At 36.0% G+C, this 21878-nt stretch overlaps 1 protein-coding gene across 9 annotated transcripts in view; it reads right to left on the bottom strand.

Annotated features, from left to right (window-relative positions):
* NEBL (nebulette) overlaps positions 1–21878 on the bottom strand; it is a 256082-nt gene that overhangs the window by 84707 nt on the left and 149497 nt on the right. For 3 of the 9 annotated variants that reach the window (XM_039548358.1, XM_039548357.1, XM_039548356.1), the window contains 4 exons: positions 8995–9079; positions 8195–8239; positions 8028–8099; positions 1592–1696 (listed from right to left, as the gene is read on the bottom strand). The exons of 2 other annotated variants lie outside the window; for them this stretch is intronic. In XM_039548358.1, coding sequence (XP_039404292.1) covers positions 1592–1696; positions 8028–8066 — 144 coding nt within the window. In that variant the 5' untranslated portion in view covers positions 8067–8099; positions 8195–8239; positions 8995–9079. Of the gene's footprint in view, positions 1–1591; positions 1697–8027; positions 8100–8194; positions 8478–8994; positions 9080–21878 lie in introns of those variants that run through there. 4 more of the 9 variants (XM_019285714.3, XM_020584588.2, XM_020584587.2 and 1 more) reach the window with 2 other exon arrangements.

Raw genomic sequence — 21878 nt, 5'->3', positions numbered from 1 at the left:
CAAAATCTGTGAGGGTTTTGCTTCAGATCTAAGTTTTTCAAATTCATAAAACAATAATGGCCAGCACTGCTGTGAAAGTAATCATAAATACCAAAAATATTTTAAATTATACTGTCTAATGTCATTTATTTACTGTGAAATACAGAGTTCCTCATTCGAGGCTAATTCCCCATATGTTTTATATGTATATATATCAATAACTTGCTGTAACATTTGTTGCTGTTCCCCAAACAGAGGGCTCTTTTTCACTGCAGTGGACATACTGTTAAGCATGTCAGTGTCCAAGATTTGCAAATACAGGTTATGGGACACTAGAGGTCAGTAATTTACAAGATAAACCATCCATCACATCATCGGCTTCAGGTAATGCTGCAATAAACAGGCAGAGTTTAGTAATAAACAGGCTTACGAGTGTAGTAGTATCAAACCCACAGGGCTTAAAATTTTAAGATATTTTTATATCTCTAAATCTTTGATTAATAATTAGCAGCAGATTCTCTGGAATCAGACAGATGCATTAGATAAATACTCTCCATATATTGTATTTTTGTAGACTACAACAGTCTGTCTCTTATAAAGTACAATTACATCAGATTTACTCCCCTTGGGACATGCCACCCTTTCTCAGAAAACAGGAAGATAAACACAAGGAAAGTATTCATTAGGTGCATTTATACTTAAAGCCACATAGCAAATTGTAGTATATCAGAAAGAGAATTTAGAATGTATATAAATTACATATCCTCAGACAGCAATTTGGGACGTTCTTTATCATAATCATAAAGGTGGCACAAAAAATGAGACACCAAAAATTTAATTTTTTGAAGGGACACAGTGACAGAAAAATCACTCAGAACCAGTGATTCCTAAACAAAGCCACTGCCTCTCAGGTGAAATTCCTGCTGCTGTTCTGAGCTGCGGAAAATAATCAGAGGTGCAATCCTAGAGCACCTTGTACCTGGAACATGAAGAGCTCGCAGTAAATGCTGCTCTGGCATTTTGGAAGCTGTTGCTCTTTCTTTGCCACCACAGTTGTGTGCATGTGCACATGTCACAGGTATGCAAATATATTTATAGATACATAGATATATATGAGTGCAAGTGCTCAGGCAACCCACAGGTGGCATTGACCTGATGTCTGCCTCAGGCCCCTTGCTGAAGGAGGACAGGGACGATAACATGGAAACAGTTTCCTTGTCTCCTTCTGTTTGATATCAGGCTGTGAAATCTCCACAGCAGGGAAATTTTCCACAGGTGTAATTTGCAAACCTCATCACTGCAGAAAGTAACATTTCTTTCCTATTCCTCAGTTTATCCACATATAAAATGGGATAGCTAGGACTAGCTCAGAACCATTAATAAAGTATCTTCAAATCCCAAAATAAAAGTGTCATGTAATTCCAAATTATTATTATTATTATTTACATATACAGTATGCACTAATTACAGCCTTTTAAGTCACTTCAGCTTTAAACAGAATTGTTATTTGAAATAAGCCATCCTTCCCCTGCTAAAAATCACAGTATTCAGCTGAAAGAGTTTTTAGGAAGGATAAGAAGCCAAGAAAATTCTTCAGTCTTTTAGATCTTACCTCAGAAATAAAAGCACCAAGGCTTTTCACATGTTTTAGCTGCGGGGTGTCAGGTACAAATATGCACTTGCCTTTAGATTTTTTAAACTCTTCTTTATAGTGTATCTACAAAGAGGAGAAAAAGAAGTTTAATTGTTCTTAAAAACACACACACGGAAAAGTAAACATTGGTTATTTGTATTTATATTTTTTAAATTATTTCTGTTTTATTTTATTCATGGATACTATGCTGAATGGCTTGCAAATACCTCCAGCTGGATCAAATTAAATCATAAAGGGAAGCTACCAGTTCTCACGCACATTACTAGGGCTATGTAAAAGTCACAGAACTCTTTAATAATATAGATGAAAAAGAGAGGATTTTTTTCTCTACATCTAGACCACATTTTCACTACTGTTGTAGATGTTTTAGTATCTCTAAAGAAAGAAGAATCGAATAATTGATCTCCTTGATCCTTGATCTCAAAGATAAAAATTGTTTAACTTCTAACACAGACCTAGCAAGCACAGAATCTGTATAACATCATCAAATGCCCCTTTATGAATCCAACATGAATAAATTCAGGAGGCCACTGCCAAACCATTGCCTACAAAGAACCCAACAGTCACGACATTCAAGTAATAACAGAATTTCTTTAAGACCAAACAAATTTTAAATTGAGACTTTTTTTTTAAATGTGTACGCACAAAGGAAACCATTTTGGAAAAAAAAAAAACAGAACACCAAAACACTATGACATGTTTAGCAAAAAAAAACCAAACAAAAATTTATTTTTTTAAACAACAAACCTTTTTCTTTCAATGGGGCAAACAGTATGGGCAGGTATAATAATCACATGAGTGTTGCTGAAGTCAGAGTTACTGTTTGTATTAGTGAGACTGCAAGAAGGATAAAATCTATGGAGATGGCTAATATGTAGGAACGTTCATTATACAATAACTGCATGAAGAAAGATGGTGAATTATGATGAGATGGACTAAATATTGTTTTAAAGACAGACACTTTACATGGATAGCCTTAGATGTTTTCAGTGACATTTCTTTCTTTGTACAGAGAATTGTTTAGATCAATGTAAATTGAATTATTTAGTATTAAGCTTTCATGGTTATTATCTGCTACCATTTCTCTAACCTCATTTTCACATTCTGCATAACAGCAGCTTGAATTTATGCACTCTAGACTTGCTGACAAGCGCTGACAGAAGCAATATGATCTGCATCTGAGCATTACAGAAATATGCAGCCTTAATATCCTCTTTCTCTGAATCCTTAATGGATATCACAAGTTCTAGTCTATGCTCCTCTACAGGGACTTGGAAAACTTATGAGAAGGATGGCAGCTTACACAGAATCAGCTCCTGTGCTTTCTAAGGTGAACTTTGTGTCCACTGAAAAATGGATTAGATAATGCCAAATTAATCTCAAACTCACGACTACTTAATCCCCACACAGGAGCAATTTTGGTTGATATTGAGCTCATTCACATTTGGACTACTGAAAGGAGTTTGTCACTTCCAAATCATCATCTGCTTCTGTGGATTACAGTCTATACTAAAAAAAACCTTTTGGTAAACAATGGGTATAACATTACTGTGTCATGACTTTACTTAGGGCCTCACAAAGCCAATGGTTCATGTAACCTGTGTGTGACACCATACCCCCAGGTGCTCACAGAGCAACACACGAAAAAGGGCTATTTTATGATAAACATGGGCAGGCACTTACTGTTCAACCTGCTCACATGCATGGGAAGTTTACAGTGCTGACTGTCTACTGGTTGGGTTTGATGGCATTCCCAGTAGAAACTCCTGTAAAGCTGTGACTCTGGCAGAGACAGAGAGTCTTGCTGCTCACAACTTAGATAAATCACCCACAGACATCTGAAAGCTGACTGTAATTATATCCATTTTATTTACAGAGCAATAATTGCATTCAAAAATCAAACATGAAAGCTTCTTAAGGTATGTCTTAACTGGGGGGAATGACAGAACATGACAAGAAGAAACAAAGCTGTTCTGCTGTAGAAGTCATGCTTTCAAAAGAATTGAAAGCAGTAAATGACTAATGCCACCTCCTTAATCCTTAACTGTTCACATTTGTTAGAGTAACCCATAGAAGCCACAAAATGCACACAGTCTCAAACAGGCAATTTAGAGAGAAGAGATAAAAAAATGTTTGGTGAAACTCCGATCCAGCAAACTCCATTCTGCTGCAGTATTGTCCACATTGCTTGGAATCAGAAAGATGGAAGATGAAATGGGACAAGTATAATGAACTCATGACACCTGCAGTTACAAAACATATTTAGTGTAAATGATGCCAGCATGATGTTGAAGAGGTTGACTATAATCAAACATAACCAATGGATGGAATGAATATGCAGAGAAGCTAATATTCCTCTCCAAAGTCTGTAGTTAAAAATTCAAATGTCTAAAATACTGAATAGGAAATTTTGCCTGCAAGTGGCTTACTCCCCACCACAAAATACGCTGTTTAGGTTGAGCAGATCTGCTAAGCCTTGTGAAAAAAACAAATAGGAAAGATTTGCAAATGATGGCCTGGAGCCACTGCTCTTTCAATATACTTCTGAAGTTCAACAGCTCACTAAAGGCCCAGTTTTTCATAGTTCTCTCCAGATCCTTTTCTTCTCCCTGACTCATCATAAAACTAAGTCTGACCACAGCACAACTATCCAGTAAAGTAGATTAAAATTCCTAGACAACCACCAAAACAGTAAGGTTCAAGCTGTATTTTTTTCTTAATGGATATTTTATGCAAAGATCAACTTTATAAAACAAGGGCATCCAACCTTTAAGTCGAAGCTTCCTGGTTCACCAAGAAAATTCATCTCACCCATGGCCTGTTCCATCAGCCTTTTTCAGGGGGAAACACAGAAGGAAGACTGTGGGCTAAAGGAAAGACCCCAGTGGTAACAGCTTAATCCAAGCAGCCACCATTCCTTTTATTCAGGAACACATGCTCATCTAACTTTAATACGAATATACTCAAAAAACTATTCTTAATAATCTTATCAATGCTATAACCATGTCAACAGTCACCATGCCAAGATCCACTGTAGAACTGTCATATCTAAAATATCCATTTATGTTTAGAAAAACAACAAAAAGGTCTGAACCTTCTTATCTAGCTTTTATGCTAGAACAAAAGGGAACCTCTTTCCACCAAGAATTCACTTTCCAACCCTACATTTCCTAATCTATAATCTCTCATAAGACTAAGAACTGTGTCAGACCACAGATCCATCTAATACGGAATCCTTTCTCTGTGGCCATAGGAACCTAGAGAAAAGCAAGAGAAAATGGCAGGCATACAGTATTATTACTCCTTAGTATTTTAGTAATCTCCAGCAACTTCAGCATCAAGGTCCTCTTGAGTTAGAGGACTAGTTGTGACTAGTAGTGGTGAATCCAGGGGAACAGCTGCACCCAGAATTAGGTAGTCAAAACCCTGCTGGTTTCACACACTGTTTGGTACACTCTTGACTCTAGGTCTTTTTGGCCTTTGTTTTACAACAGAGACATCCTAAAGCAAAGCTGGACTCTGTGCAAAGACAGATAAACAGCAAGTAGTTCTATTTTTTGCTTTAGAGGAAAAGAAGTGCTGGTACTGCTCATTACCAAAATTCAGCAGAATCTTCAGAAGGCAGAGTGTCTGCCATTCTACCAAAAAGGATTATGATTGTTTGGTCAATTAACTTCTATAATTGTTCCCATCTCTGCTTATAACAGTACTGACAACATCACACCACATAATCAAAACAAAGAAGAGATGAAAATACACCACAAACAAATGGATGAGCTCAACTTCAATGTGGAAGAGAAAAGGCCTGGAGAGGAAGGCAATTCGTATAAATCAAGCACACATGACAGTTTTGAAAACATCTGTGGAATAAAATTGCATAATAGAGGGAGATTAAATGGAATGACTGTTGAGAGAAACAATCCAGGGGGTATCACAGCCACGGAACAAACATCTGCCAACCTCAAATGAAACTGGGGATTTTCTCAAGAACCAGGGCACATAAACACTTCACAACTTCCCCTACGTACAGCTCAAGGCTGGCAATTACAGATGCACCAAGGGCTGCCAATGTAACACTTTTTCAAAACCATATTGCCAAATTAATGTCAGCCTGTAAAGAATGCAGGGCAAGTGTAATACAACCCCAGTATGTCAGGCATGTGCACTCCTGGCTCTGCATTCTGATGGAGGAGTTGTGCTGACAGCTCCACCATGAGAAAAGGACAATCAGCCAGTCTTGTGGTCAGCAAGGACACAGGCTGCTCCCCCAAGGTCATCTGAGGGCCAAACTGCAAGAGGCATAAAACCACTGTACATATAAAATGTACAGATATACACCAATCATAAATCCACACAAACAGTAGTATGTGCAAAGGTTCATACTAAAAAAGATAAGGAATATATAAAAAGTTCTGAATGTCAACAAGTCAAAAATTGAAGGTAAGAATGCAAACTCCTTGCAATTTATTGGCCTCCACAATGAAATGTGCAGGGTGAGGATTTTATACACAGGCACAAAAGACTTCACTGGTCATAAGAAATCCCATTATAGCAAAAATTCTGGGAAACAGAGTTCATATTCTGTGTATATTCCCTTCAAGCCAATGGAGAAAAACCTACTGATTTCATCAGAGGCTGAATAAGGCCCCAAAGCTGGATGTTATTTTTAAACACAGAGCCTCTTTTTTGAAATTAGATTGGTCTGGACCATTATATATTGTTCTTGCTTTGAAAGCATTAATAACACTTTGCCATTATGCCTGACATATCTCAAGGAAAATCTAACACACTTTCAGGCTAAACACATCACAAGTTTTCAGCAAAAGCCTACCTCCCTGAACCATTATAAGTTGTAGAAGCCTGGCTTGACTTAGTTATTCACCTTAGCTCTCAAGCCCCTGCAGAAAATCCAAGAAAATACAGCCACTCCATTTATCCATTAATTAACAGCCACAGCTGACATTACTCCTAATGGGCACACAGCAGAGTAATAATTCCTTTTCAATTAAAGAAAGATTTCTTCAGAATTTTTCAAGAAGTTTTTGCCTTTAAGAACAGCAACCCTGTTTAGAAAGAAGCTGCATGGATGCAGTAAATGTATTTTGGGTCATGTAAGTGCTTCAGGTCCATTTTCATTTTGGCCTTTACATGAGTTGACAGGCACTTAACGCACCATATGCCCTTTTTTCCCAAAGAAAGCATGTGTATATCTATCAGTAAAAATATTATTAATCTCTACTACTTCCTAAAGTAGTTTGGGTTTACAGGGGACTGATCTTGGTAGCTCCTCTTACGGATCTATCCAATTTTCAGCACTCTTTCTGTGAAAATTGAAGTAGAAGGTGTATGGAAAAAGAGGAAACTTTGACCTTGTTAAGTCACACTTTCAAGCCAGCACTGTAACAATTTAGCCATCCCAGATACTGTTCTTCTGAATCTAAAAATTAAGATTCTGTGCATTCTATTCCCACTAAATCAACAATCCGAAACTAAATATCAGATTACAACACAACACGAGCCAGACACCACTTTTCAGTTTCTTCAGAACATTTGTTGAACAAGTCATTCTCTCCTCAGAAAGGTCTGCTCTCCTGCCAGCCAGCTTTCTCACAGGAGAAGTATCACTCTTTACACCCATGCACATGAAGGGACAAAGTTACTTTTCAGACACACTGTTCCAGGGGGAAACAAAAATAAACTCCCATCAAGGTAAATCTGATGCTGTTACATCGAAGCAATCAGATCTACTCCAACTTAAAATGTCTTGGACCTGATCTATGATATATATAAGATGTTTATGTAACTGATCTACAGTTTTAAAAATCTACAGTAACTAAATCAAGAATTAGCTAGCTAAATAATTTCCAAATATATTCTAGCATTTCCATGGATTTGTCCTATAAGCATAGTCAATAACAATATGTTGAGCAGTTTTGGGCATGTATCAGCACAGAACAAAAGATAACACGCAAAATTCATCTTCTATTTTTAACCTTGCTCCTTACAGCTATGTATACTGGAACCCAGTTTTGTTCAAACCAATTAAACTGCATAGGATTAGGCTACAACCGGAAAAAATACTGCATTTTCCTGATGAAAGCAGCCAAGGTGTTTGCATGGCAGACACCCTCTGCTCGAGACACACGTTTTGAAACACTGGCCTTTCTAGGGCCTATGCTTCGTACCATCCAAGTGCTCTGAAAAGCTCATTCTTCTGTGGCTGATAATTTACGGTACCAGAGTAATTTGTGCTTTTCTATTATTTTGTGTACTTTTATTATTTGAGCCTTAGATGGGCACATGCTACACTGTGCATCTTTGAGAAAATGTGTATCATAAACCCATTTGAAAAAAGAATGCAAATATGAGGATGCAAATAGTCACCATCACTTACATCACTTATTAATTCACTGCATTTTCGGGCCAGTTCCATATTTCTGTCCTCAATAACAGGCTTGAGGAAGATCTGAAAGAAAAAGGTAATCATTCCAGGCTTATTGTCCTAAAGAGTAAAAATAGAAGGAAATAAGTACTTTTTAAAACTATTGGGGTTTAACTCACCTTTTCTTCTTCTTCCCCATCCTCATTTTCATCCTCTCTGAGATCCTGAATGACAGACACTCGCATTTTAATACTTTGCGGGAAACAATGAAAACTCTTAAAAGGTTCAGTGCTGCAGGAAACAGCTCAGACCCTCCAGCATTCCTGGAATCAATGCTCCATTTGTGTCCTCCACTGCACTTAACCCTACCACAGCTCCTTCCTTATTTAGGCAGTACTTGACAGTCTTTATCTGAACAATTCAGAGTGAGTGAACTGAAAGACATTGCAGATGGCCTTGCTGGCTATCACTCACAGCAGAGCTAATGCTTTCTTACTGATAAAATATAATTAAATTACCTATCCCCAGCAACTGTTTTTAAAATTACTATGAACACAATTAAAATACTGTGATGCAGTTAATTTATAACATAAGTAATTTAGTAAAATTAACAGGATTAAAAGGGGAACATTGACTCTAAGTTTATGGGAAAACTGCCCAATTCTAAGGCATCAGTGACTCCAAAATCAGTTATCACAAAACTTTGTACTGGTCCAATAATAATGCTTCCTGTTTAAAAAAGCACACTATTCTCATTTTCCAGTAGATGTAACTGCTAGTACATTTTTTTCAGAATTACTTCTTTTCCACAAAGCTTATAGAATTCCTTAAATGCTTTCCATATCATGTCAGCTGCAGGTTAAACCTGTGCATACATACAGACAAGTCTGTATTACAAGTATATACGCCTATGTATTCACACAAACATTATGTTCCTTCACTGTTACAAACTGTCATGGTCTGTAGTCCAAAAACCAACCTTTTTCAGTATGAAGTCACTAGCTCCAGTTGCAATGAAACTGAAAGATATCCTTATGTTGATGGTGCAGTGTCAGTGTTTACTTCTGTAAAACAAGCAAGAAGCTATTACAAGACTAATTGGAGCAACCAGCACTTTAACATCATTTTTCTTTTTAAACTGTAGCTTATATGTTTCTCATTTTGTAGAGGTCATGATTTTGAACTTCATCTAGAAAAGTCATTCACCAATTCACCACCACGCAGCTTTGCAATTAGGCAAAGATACAAGGAATACGTGCTCTTTAAAAAATTCTTTAAAGAATTTTAAGTACATGTGCCCAAACACAATGTTCTTAGAGCTTATTTAACAACACAGATTCTCTTAGAAAAAGAACCATTTCAAAGATGAGAAAAAATACAGCATTTGATTTAGCTAAGGTCTGAAAACCTGAAAAACTAAGTATTAAGAAAAAACTGAGGAACTGCTTTCAGCCTAAAGTAAGAGACAGAACTTTTTATATATAAATAGTACAGTAATCTTCAAGAGTTTCCATTCCACCCTCAAATATAAGCACCTAAATTTCACATTTAGATGGGCATTGGGGAAGTTCAGATTTAAACCTAGAAGTCTACTTTGTATAGGTGAGAATTGCCTGTGATATATGCTGACTGCTTTTGGCATTCAGGGTGCTTCATCCTGGGGGAAACTAACGGTTTAGTCTTGTAAGGTGAGTATTCACAGTAAAAGGTCTTTTTGAAGATCATGGCTACAGCAAATATATTCCTAAACAGACTCATCCATGATTTTAAGGACCACGCGGTAAGGAGAGAGAGTACCTACAAAAGTGTCAGACAGAAATGCAGCACTAAGGCTTCACTTCGGGATTTTTGTGATAATATTGCCAATACTATATTCCTTCAGTGCAGTTAATTTCCTTTTCCTTCCTACATTTAATAAATGTTTTAAGAGGAGACTTTGAAAAATATTTAAGAGCGTATAGAAAAGTTATTAGTAGCTGTTCATTAGTTTGCTGAACATGGGGAAATCTTTTGCTATTTTTTGCACTGGAAAGCAAATATTGTCAAAAATTACAACACCGAAAGGGACAAAAAAGGGGCAAAAGGGAGGTGTTTAGCTTTTTAACATGCTTTTAACATAATATCTGGTGGGTTTTCAGCAGCTGGACAGACCAAAATTTATATATTAATTCTGGTTTTCCTGCAATGCCTTCTGTGTAATAAATATCTGCAAGATCACTTTTGGTCAGCTCTGAAGTAATCAGACAGTTGGACTACACAGTCACTGGAAGTCCCTTCCAACTGAACAATTCTACTCATTCTGTTCTATTTTATTCTAATATGTGTAACTGCTTTGATAAAATTCATTTTTTCTCATTTTTGCATGATCTGGGTCAGGCATAACTAAGCATTCAAATACCCTGTGCCCCATGTAACTTCCATAATACAAGGATTATAAGACAGCTGTTATAACTCATCATATTAAAGAAAAATACAGTACTCTGCACAAAGAGAGTAAGAGAAAAACAGAGAGTCAACTAACCATGCACAAGTTATTCAAAATTCCACTTTTCACATAAAAGATGCAGCAAGATACTATATTATTAAATATTCTGTTGTTCTTTTCTTTCTCTGCCTCTCTCTCATGGTTCTTTTACTCAGTTTGGATTGAAATGCAGGAGACGTGGAGTTTTTCTTCAGACTTAGATGTTTATTATTTCTTATCTATATTACAGCTGCACAGAGTGTGCCTCTAAGTTAACAAGGTGAAAATGGCCCACGAGTGCTGCCTTCCAAGGTCTTTTAAAGCCCAAACCACCCAATTATGGAATGCCAACTAATTTATTTTTACCTATAATCCAATACCTAATCATTCATGTTCTGCACTGTGGGTTTTTTGAACCAATACTAGATCACCCAGGCTTGTGAGGAAGAAGGAAGAAGAAAGAACTAACCTACACCCAAAATCCTCCATCTTGTTACATGTACATTACTATATCCCAGAAACCTAAATTTTCTACATCTCTACATATTCCACCCAGTGATATAACAAACTTCTTTTCAATTACACAGCAACAATCTCAGTGCTATCACATAATCTGGGAAGCCTTTCCCAAGGCCTCAGGTCAAATGCAGTGTGCTTTTGAGGATCACTGCCTGTCAGCACTGAAAGACTGACATTCTCTGAACCCAGGGTTCCAACACTACATGACACACTGTCTCACTTTTTTTCACCCTCCTCAAAACACTGAATACTATCAGAAAACATTCACTGTGCAATAAAGCAAGCCTGAAAATTTAATATATCCAGATATAATTCAGGGAAGAATTTGTTAGGACTGTTTAAGGGTTGCACGGTTTAGAAGGGCACTATGATTCAATTAGCAGCCTGCAGGTCAAGAAGAATCGTAAAAAGGCTTGGGTGGGAAGGGACTTGAAAGACAATCCATTTCCAGTCCCCCTGCCATGGGCAAAGGTGCCACCCACTAAATCAGACTGCTCAGGGCCCCATCCAACCTGGCCTTGCTCAAGTGGTCTTGAACACTTGCAGGCATGGGAAAGAAGCTTTAGCTACTTCTATAAGAGGTAATAAATTATCTAGAATCAGCAGGAATATTTGGCATTGCAAATGTTTGTGTACATTTCCAATATTTTTAAAATTACTATAAAAAAACTAAATCTAATCTGAATAAAGACCTAGTTAAAATGTTGAGATGTACATCCCCAAAACCATTATAAATTATGTTGTACTAAACATTACTTTTCACCTGCAAAACCTGCAATTTTACCAAAACCACCAAACTGTTACTTCTGAATCATTTTCCACTTTATATAATGAAATAATTCATAGTCTTTTGTTCTGGCATGAAACAGCACAGATTAAACAAAATCCAATTGTATAGAATTTTAAGAAAACACTGTAATAGAGTGCTAAGCTGTGTATCCACAACATTTATATGCACACAGGGCATGGCAAAAATAGAATTTCTTATTGCTTTATAGATATTTTAAAATTAGTACAAAGCAGAAAAATGGGTTCTTCAGGGAAGTACACAACATGTACTAATTAAAATTTTTAAGAAAATGCTGCATAGCTCCACATTTCTACTTCCACACACCTGCACGGACATTTCACATCTTAGTTCAAATTTAGCCTAGATTGTTTACAGAAGCACTGTACCTGCAATACACAACCTTTGCTTATGCTGTGAAAGGAGACATTTCAGTCTCCCAACACTCAGAGCCATCATTCCATGTGTCAGTGTACTATTTTTTGTCACAGAACATTATTCAAGTACTTGATGTAAACACGTATCTACTGAGGAGGCAGAAGAGGAAGAAATGTGGGGCACAAATGAGCCCAAATCCCCATGAGTACAAGTTGGTCCAGAGTGTGAATACTTCAGGTGCACAGCTGGGCAGATTCCCCACTTTGATCACACACAGCTGAGTCCACATCTGGCCAAAGCTCCACCATCTCCTTGTCCCTTTATCAGTCTTTCAAGAAATACATTTGGGAATTTTTAGCCCAGAAAGTTAAAAGTTTTCATCTTGTTTTGGCCCTGATACACATAACAATTTAGCCGTGAATCTCAGTTCTGTCCCTGAACAAACAATACCTCTGAACTTTTTTGGCATAATCCTTAAAAGCCTTCTGATATGCAATACCTCTATGTACTGCTGGTCTGAAAGGACCAGTCTACCGCTTCACAGAACAGCAGAACCTGTGTTTGTAAAGATACCAGAAACCTCACAATCTCAAACCCATTTAATGAAGAGTTCCTCATGGTGTACTTGAACGCAGGCTGCAAAGTAAGGACCAAAGTATTTCAGTGTGAAATCTGCACAGCACTATACTGAGATGCATATACATTATGAATATACTCCATTCAATTCTGGACTGGAAACCTAACAAGAGCAGAGGTAAAGGTAGTGTTTTAGCTATCCTATTTCCAATTAGTTAAAAATCAACCCACAGACATCCCTGAAATTAAAATGTTATATTCTGTTCTTACTGGACAGACACAGACATCACTGAAATAGCTACAATTAATTTGACACAGCACAGATGGTGGTGTCTTTTCAAAAAGCACACAAGGCATTTTTAAGTGCTGAGACTCAATTACTTCTCTTTTCTAGAAATACTCTGACTGGAAGTTCCTAGAAGCCCTGCATAAGGAAGTTCATAATTAGGCTATCAGCACCACAGTCACAAACAGAAAAATGCGAGGAATCCCAGCCTGCCTGTTTTAATCTCCCTGAACACGAAACACCAACTCACATTTACTAGAGAAATTCAAGAGATGACTCTATTTAGAGAAAAAAACAAGAGTTTGTATCTGTCAGATCATTAACACTGCACTCATCATCAGCAGTTCAAAACCTGCAAATATCGCATGGCTCTAAGATAGGATTTTCGTTCAATAAAAGTTATTTTATTTAATGTTTTGGTAAAGCAGAGAGTGGCAATGTTCTTTTTAAAAACAAATACAAATGAGATGTTAGAATTCTGACTTCTGAATCCCAGAAAACCTAATGAATTTTCAATGCCTAATAAATACAGAAACATAGACATTTTTTGTAAACTCACACTCTCAGGCGCTGTCTAGCCCAACTGGATTTTGATGTCAGAGCATTTCAGATGTCTGTATGGTACACAACTAGTTTCACATAATAATACCCAATCCAATCCAGACACCAGAAGCCATGTAACCTGAGTTAATAAACTCTTTCCCATACAACTCATTATCCTGAGAAATGAACTCCTTCAGAAGGGAGAGTATTTATCAGGGTACAAGGCTGCACCATGCAGATGTACCCTTAGCTGTGATCAGGAGCAATACATTAAAACAAACCAAAATAAGCCATCAAAATAACCCCAAAACCTCCACTTCATTTTTCTACCAATGTTCATAATTGCCTACTATGTTTGCGCAATACTTTTTAAGCTTCAAAACAGTATTTTCCAGGTGGGATACACAGTTCTAGCTGCATTTTCCTAGTTTTTCATTTGTCAAGAAATTAAATACTCAACGATAAAGGAATCTGATTTTTCCACCCTCTCAATATTTTCAGTTTAACCAGAAGCCTGAAAAATCTATGCCTCCTACAGCTCCTTTTGCAAGCTGATGGATCAGGAGCTGAGATGCCACATTTGACTGCACTGCAACTGTTTAATCCACTCCACCTGACTGCTGTGGCATTTCCCTTTCTTCTTTCATAAAGCCCCTTTCCCCTTACTCAAGTGTTCACCTAGGTATGGCAGTCCAGCAGAGCTAACAGCTCTGGGGCAAAGCAGATGAGCTCTTCAGCACTCCCAACACTTACTAGCACATTACAAAAATGAACAGTCAGGATATTTTTTCCTATTCCCCACAAAATGTGGAGCCCCAGTGCTCCTGTGTGCTGAATGGCCAAGAGCCCCGCAGCTGGTGCCCTGTGACCAGTGGAGAGCAATACACTTCTGACCTTTCCCTCTGCTCTGCAACTTGTGGCTCGGATTTCATAAGACTGTTCTACAGAAGATGACTAGAAAACAAAATTATTATCTGACTGGGTTACTGTGTGAGGTATCCATAAAAGCAAAATGATATTCAGCAGAAAAGGGAGTTACGGCTTTTCTCTTAATGCAGAAAAGTTTGGATAAAAGATCAAAGCTCTCCATTCACAAAATTTTCATTTTATCCAAAACTAAATCCTAAGAAAGAAAGAGACAGGAATATATAAAGTTTGGAAATTTTATTTTTCTATAAACCACAGCTCAAATCATTAATGATTGTAGGTGAAAGGTATTCAGCCAGTAATACACAAGTTTCATTTTGCCACAAGAAATGCTAAAAATCTAAGGATATCTCCTTTTTCCTTTCAGTGACTATACATTCATATACAGCTTACTGTAATCTGAAATAATAGAAAATATACATTTATCTTATATAAATATTCTTAGTTCCTAGCCATACAGATTGGGCATGTTTGCTTGCCAGGAATTTTTCTTGTGGCATTACTTTGAATTCAACTGCCTGAACTGACAGAATCTCCTGGCGCAAGAAGAGAAAATTGCACATTTCCTATAAATTTAATTTTCAATCTATATCCCCCACTTAATGAATGTATTTTTCTAGAAACTAAAGCCACAGTGGTTTATTTTACTTGTATTTGAGTTTTTTCTTCTACATAGTCTTGTACTTGTATTTTAGCAGTCCTGATACTGTAACTCTCTGGACAGAAAAAAACCAATACTGTAAGTAACAATATCTTCAAAAAAAACCTTTAAAACTTTACTATTCTGGAACACTTCGTGTTACTCCGATTCTCAGATAAGTTAAATTTGCATCAAATTGCTACAGACAGCTAACTCTAGACCAAAACCTATGTTCTTCATTGACAGTTCTTTAAACTAATAGTTTTAAAATATCAGAATAGTCTTCAGAAAACTCCCCAAAAGATCAAACCAAAGAGGTCAGGATGGGAAAAGAAATTTAAAGAATACTTTTGAGGTAATGGAAGTCACTTGTTCAATGATGAAAAATGTATTTAAGTGACTTCATTTTTAAAAGAGAAGTAATTTCGAGTCATAAATAATTGATGCAGAAGGTATATTTTGAAGTAACTCCAGGAACTAAAAGACAAAAATAAAACTTTACTTATGCAAAACATACAGCACTTTTATTGTGCTTAAAATTACCGGTTCTTAAATCTCATTTGGAGGAAAAAAAAAAAAATTTACCTCTTTTTTCTGCATTGTGAATTGTGCCCATCATAAGATTTTAACAAAATAACAAGTTACCCACACTTTGTGTCCAGGAGTGCTTAAATCTGCATTGTCACAGTCAAGCTGCTCTTTCAGCCTACTGTTCCATGCATGATAGGTTAAGACAAAGATACACAAGAGCTCTGCTATGAATTTAGCACTGTATTAGAAAACAAAGCACATAATATATAAAATCCACATTCAGAATAGAACCACAGTTTTTGAGACAGAGAGTTTATAAAGACTGATGGATGGCTCACTCTTTCTAAAGAACTGATGTCAAAATAATCTACTTGAATAGAGTGAATATTAATTTTTAAGTGGTTATAAGAGTCTGCAGGGGATTAGGAAATAAAACTGTTAATAACCCTGTATTGAAAAGTATCTTTTAACAGAGAACCCTGTACTATGGGGTCTCTGGACAGCCTAATCTTGTAATTGTGTTCATGGCTGTAATTGAGGAGAGCAACTTACAACTTCTTAAGCATTGACTACAGTGTTGAAGAAAATACACTAAAAATACAATAGCTGGCAATAATAAGTCACAGGAATGTTAGATCCTTATGTACAGTCTATTTAACAATGATATACACAAGTTTCCATGACAACAGTGACAAGATGATAAAAACATCTTCCTCATTCCCTGAAAAATACTTTTCTGCTTATATCATTGATGAAGTGGCAAGTATCTAATTTAAAAATATTTTTATATTCAAAGAAATGCAGATCATCTTTTTAAAGGATTTAATTAAATAACTGAACCGGATTAGAATTGTTTATGATCTGATTTTTTAGTCTTTTAAAAGAATTTATATCAAACTTTATCTTTTATTTTAGTCATGGTCCATAGTTGAGCTGCAAAATTTCAGATTAAAAGTTTTTTACCCCCAGGGAAATCTCTTTTGCACGGATCAAATAAAAACTGATCTAACCATTTCCAAATAAACAGTGAAGATTTCAGCAAAAGAATGTCTTATTTTTAAATTGGCTTAATTTTGCTCCATCATTCACAAAAAAATAAGAAAAATTAAATAAAGCAGTTATGTTTTATCAGTTACTTAATTTGCTTTTGCATTAGAGCACTATCTTACTTCTAGTCTGAATTGTTTTCTTCAAACCAGTAGTGGACATAAAACTGGAATTTCTTGGTTCAGCTATTCTTTAGTCACTCCTGTGACCTGGTTACTCTTGGAAACAAGCAATTCCAATGACAACAGTGGAATTTAAATTTGGGAGTTATCTCAATACTGACACTTCTAGGTGAACATACTTCTCAATTTATTAAGAACATTCATAATACTTATTAAAATGTCAGTTCTCATATTTTACTGTAAGAAAAATAGTTCCTATAAATAAATAATAAAAATTTAGCCCTACCATTCTCTTCATATAACACAGTATATCTAAATTACCACTTAAAAAAGCACACTGAATTACAATTCTTCAAATCAAAGAAGGCTAATGCCTGCACTATGTGAAACCCCACACGTGTAAGCACCTCCTGAGAGAAGAAAGGCAAAAGAAATAATATAGCAATGTTTTGTACACTACAAATTATCCAGAAATACCATCTTTGGATTTGATCACTTGTTGCTGTTAGTAACATTTAAGAGCAATAAATACTTTTAACTCATACAGCTTCCTGTGGATAATTTTTAAAGAATTTTATAAATAGAGGGATAAAGCCTTGATTGAATATACAGACACAGAGCAAGCCAAGTTCTCTCCCTGTCCTCAGGCATTTGAGGACTAGGCTGGAGTCAGGCTTAAGTAAGAACAGCCATGGATAAGTAAGCCTGACCAAAAAACCTGCTCCTGATCATACTGCTGATTCATGGCCAATTGACAATCACGGTATGAACAGAGGTTTGAGAGGTGCAGCAGACTTGATTTGAGGAACTGTCTTAAGTCTCCTTTGAACATCTGGAATTTTGTGAAGAGGATAAATAGCTACTGGTCTGGGCTGCTCCTTGCTACGTACCTGAAGATATACGATAATTCCATCATTCTGTTTTACAAGGTGGAGAGCAGGGAGCCATGAGGCAAAGCAGCATCTCCACAGTAAGAAAGGAAGCCTGCAATCAATCAAGATTTCTTGACTCCCAGCCCTACAGTTTTAATGCTGATACCGTAGAGCTTCTCAACAGGATTTTTCCTGGCTCTTTTTCAGTGATATTTCTGTTAAGTCATTTCCAGCATAAATTAACTCTTAACTTATAATACTCTATTCACAGCATTGAAGAGTGGGGGATTTTTCTAGAACACCTTGCTATCTGTTAAATAAATGTTAGTGTTAACATAGCCTAAAATATAAGAAAGGAAAAAGTAGGAGGAGATCAGAACACAGAGCAGTTCTTTCATTTAGGACCTTATACTAAATTGCAATTAGTAAGCGATTGGGTTAATGTGCAGAATAGAGTTAGAATAACAGCGTAGTTACTTATTATGCAAATTAATTTCAATGTCTGTTCAGTTATCAGTAGTAACTATTCAGCTTGAAAAAGCAAGATAACCTCACTGAAATTTTGCATATAGAGAGAGAAAATACCATGCCCTTTCCTGGTCATCTGATGTCTAAATTAAAGTTATATGAAGATGTTTTTATGTTGAATTCAAAAGAAGAGGTGATAATAAAAAGTTATTTTCAACTCTAGTTGGGTAAGTTTCTATTTAAATTGCATTCTTGTAAATATTTATTCATTCTTTTACATTCATAAACCATTGCCAGAGAATTAATTATGTCAGGGCCTAAGGCCTAGCTTTGAAGAGCTTTTAGTCTTTTTATCTCTTTGAGGATCTCACGGGAAGTCTAAGCCTGCTTTCAGCATGAAAACCTCCAAAGCCTGAGGCTGCCTCTGGAAGAATTATATTTGCCTTAAGGTCTGTGGTAAATGTATTTTGGCAGCTTTACACTACAGCTAAAGAAATTTCTCAATCTCATCAGGAAAGTGTACGCAATAATGATAATCTGTAATACAAAACTGCAAACCCCGGGGGCGGGAAGTGCCTAATCTTACATACACGGATGCTATTCTACAGCCCCAGAGGTAACTACACATTTCACTTACTTTCAACAATTTTAAACCATCTCTTTGCAAAATGAAGATGCAGCTATAATATGCTCTGTGTAGACATTCAAAATATGTCAGACTCAGCTTCTGCAAGCTTATATTTAAATCCTAGGATACTAGCATCCAGTAGTGCACAGTACTTGACTAATGCTACCCACAGGGATTTTTTAAGATGTTAGAAATTTCTACAGCTAAAAATCAAGCTGAGGTAAAAAATGAGTATCAGAGCACAAGTCATGTTAATCTCATGTTGGTTGTAAAGCTAATAATGAGTTTAATCTCATTGTTTCACCATCATTAAACATACAAACAGCCTTTGGAGCAGCAGACAGAACTCAGACACCCAGCCCTTAGTGTGTGATAACCACAGGACTCAGCCAGAGAGCCTTGCCCCCTCAGGAGACCCTGCTCTGGTTCATGAACCTTCTGTTCTTGTCTACACCAGGGTACAGCTTCAGCAACACACCCATCAGTTCAATTGCAGAACTTTTACAGACCCAGAAGCTTTTCTGAACAGTATTTGGATAGCATCATAATGATATAGAGGCAGATGGAGATATCATATATCAGACTAGCAGCATTTAAAGTCTAATTAAGGGACTAAAATATAAAAAGTTTACGTTAATGCTCATGAACTTTGCTAGATAATTTTTTTTTAAATAAAAGCTCCTATTTTTGTAATTAAAGTTTTATATTGTTGTTAGCCACTTTCAAAAAGGACAACAACTTGTCGGACATGAAACTGTTAAAGATCTTAAAACAGAGAATAAATAATTACCATTTTGTCCAGACCAAGTCTAGAGAAGTGACACTCCAGTTTCTGGGACTCAGCTTTTAAGAAGCTTAGAGTCACTTCAAGGACAGAACTCTTTAATCTTAGAAAGTTTTCAAAAATCCTTAAACAAGAAAACATACATAAGTAAACTGAAGAAAATAACTAAGTATTTCAAGTCTGTACACATGTAAAATGACTCTGAATGATACATTCTCTGTCTCATCTTGAGACAAAATATTAAAATTTGCTTTCATAAACTTCAATTAGATTTTTCTTTGAAGGCCTGCTTCTTTCTGCATCTTAACTGCAAAATCATTATCTCACCTTAATTTTATAGATGTACAGATACAAGTTATGCAAGCAGATAAATGGATTTTTTTCATATGTAGAAATCTAGGTGAACTTCCATGTTGTTCAACTTAATCACTTTTGTTACGTAAAATTTGGCTTGTTTCTACTTTCTGCTCAAGTCTATCAGTCTTTGCTATTTTGCTTTCATTTGAAAAGCAGTGAACTTCTGTTGTTACATCTGGTGTAAAATAACTTCCAAACAATGTAAGAATATGGACATTCCTCATGGATTTTCTGTCCATTAAATTATAATTCATTCTGCTGGAGAGTCAAATTAATGATATGCTTTTATTCACCACTCATTCCCTGTATTCTAGCCACAGAAGAAAGGATTGTTTAAAAATAAACATGCTCTATGTTCTATAAAAAACCAACAACAACAATTTTCTTCCAATGTAGATATTCATTATCTTTCCATCAATGAGGACAAGACAACTAATCCCTAAGGGTCCTGTTCTACCAAATCAGAATTATGTTTAACAGCAAATACATGAGAAATTCTCTGCCATACACAATTCTCATGTAGGAATATGGCAGAAACCATAAATAGTACAAAATATTACAGGGTCTCAGCACTCACTAAATAACTATTCCCAAGCAATGTAAAACAGCATAATTGGCATCTGCATTATTATTATGTTTGCAGAGACAATAGCCTAGTCGCTTTCTCTTTTTCAAGATCTTTATTTTAGTCAAAAGCATGGATGTTTACTTGTACAATGCAAAGATATTGCTAAAATTACAGTTTAGCATGTATTCTTTACTCAGTTTACCACTACCTGAGTTCTTTTACAGGCTATGCTGAATTGAAGTTTACTGCTTTCAGTAATTCATTACAAAATAATCTTATTCATGAAAAGGAAATCTCTTTATTAACAGGTCCATTTCATGCAAGCCTTGAGACAGCTCACTCACAGATACAATAGCTTATATGTATTGATTACCAATGGAATCATTATAGGTATTCTAGAGTTAAAAATGGGGGGTTTGGAGCTGGTAAGAGCTTGCAAAACAGGCTAAAGTTAGCAGAACTTTAAAATCAATTAGGTATAATTAGAAGATTAGAAAATTAAGTAAATTTCAGTCTAGAAGTAAAATCCAAGTTTCCTCCTTTTACAAGATCTGCTATCCACAGTACAGTTTAGTTTATTGCACTCTGAATTGCAGATTGTACTCTGCCAAAAAAGGTAATTTACTCATTGGTATGGAAAAATTCTATTCATATATTCTCCATCCATGGGAACAAATAACTTGGAATAGAAAAATTTTCCGCTATAACCTGTTATATACTGAAATATGCATTATTTGTCTTGATTCAAATATAAACAGAAGATGACAAAAGGTTTTCACACCTTTGCTCATTATGAAAGAAAAAATATAGTGTTTCAGTCAAATTATGCCAAATATTGTCTGCCAGCATTTAAGACTCAGATGCAGAAAATAAGATGCAAAAATCTCTTCTATGTCACTCATTGGAAAAATCAAAGATAGTGTATATCCTGGTTTTAATCAGACAACCCTGTGTTTTTCCACATGGTTTCTCAGTTTCCCATCACCTCTTTTCAGGACACCTAGATGTCCTAGTCTTTCATTTAATAAATAGAAAACCAATTTTTTTGTATTTTTAAATAAATATGAAGTTTTTATTGAAAACATATCAGCCATGGAGAATTTGTTCTGCCTTTTGCTGGGCAGTCCAGTGCAATATGTGTTCAGAATGATGGTCTCTGGAATCAAGAGAAAAATGGAGTGAGAATTGACACTAGTAAAGTTCTTTTGTTCTGAGTGAATAATATTAATGACTTCTGCTCAGTCTTTCATCAAAAATTCATTCGGAGTCCTATGCTATTGGAAAATATGCTCCACTTGGAGAGACAAACTCTTGTTATTGCTGAATCTGAAGCTGGCAACAGCTATCACAATGCACATTTTTAAAG

The sequence above is a fragment of the Corvus cornix genome, chromosome 2 (assembly GCF_000738735.6).
Source record: "Corvus cornix cornix isolate S_Up_H32 chromosome 2, ASM73873v5, whole genome shotgun sequence".
In the NCBI taxonomy this organism is placed as follows: domain Eukaryota; kingdom Metazoa; phylum Chordata; class Aves; order Passeriformes; family Corvidae; genus Corvus; species Corvus cornix.
This window is presented reverse-complemented; position numbering and strand designations above follow the sequence as displayed.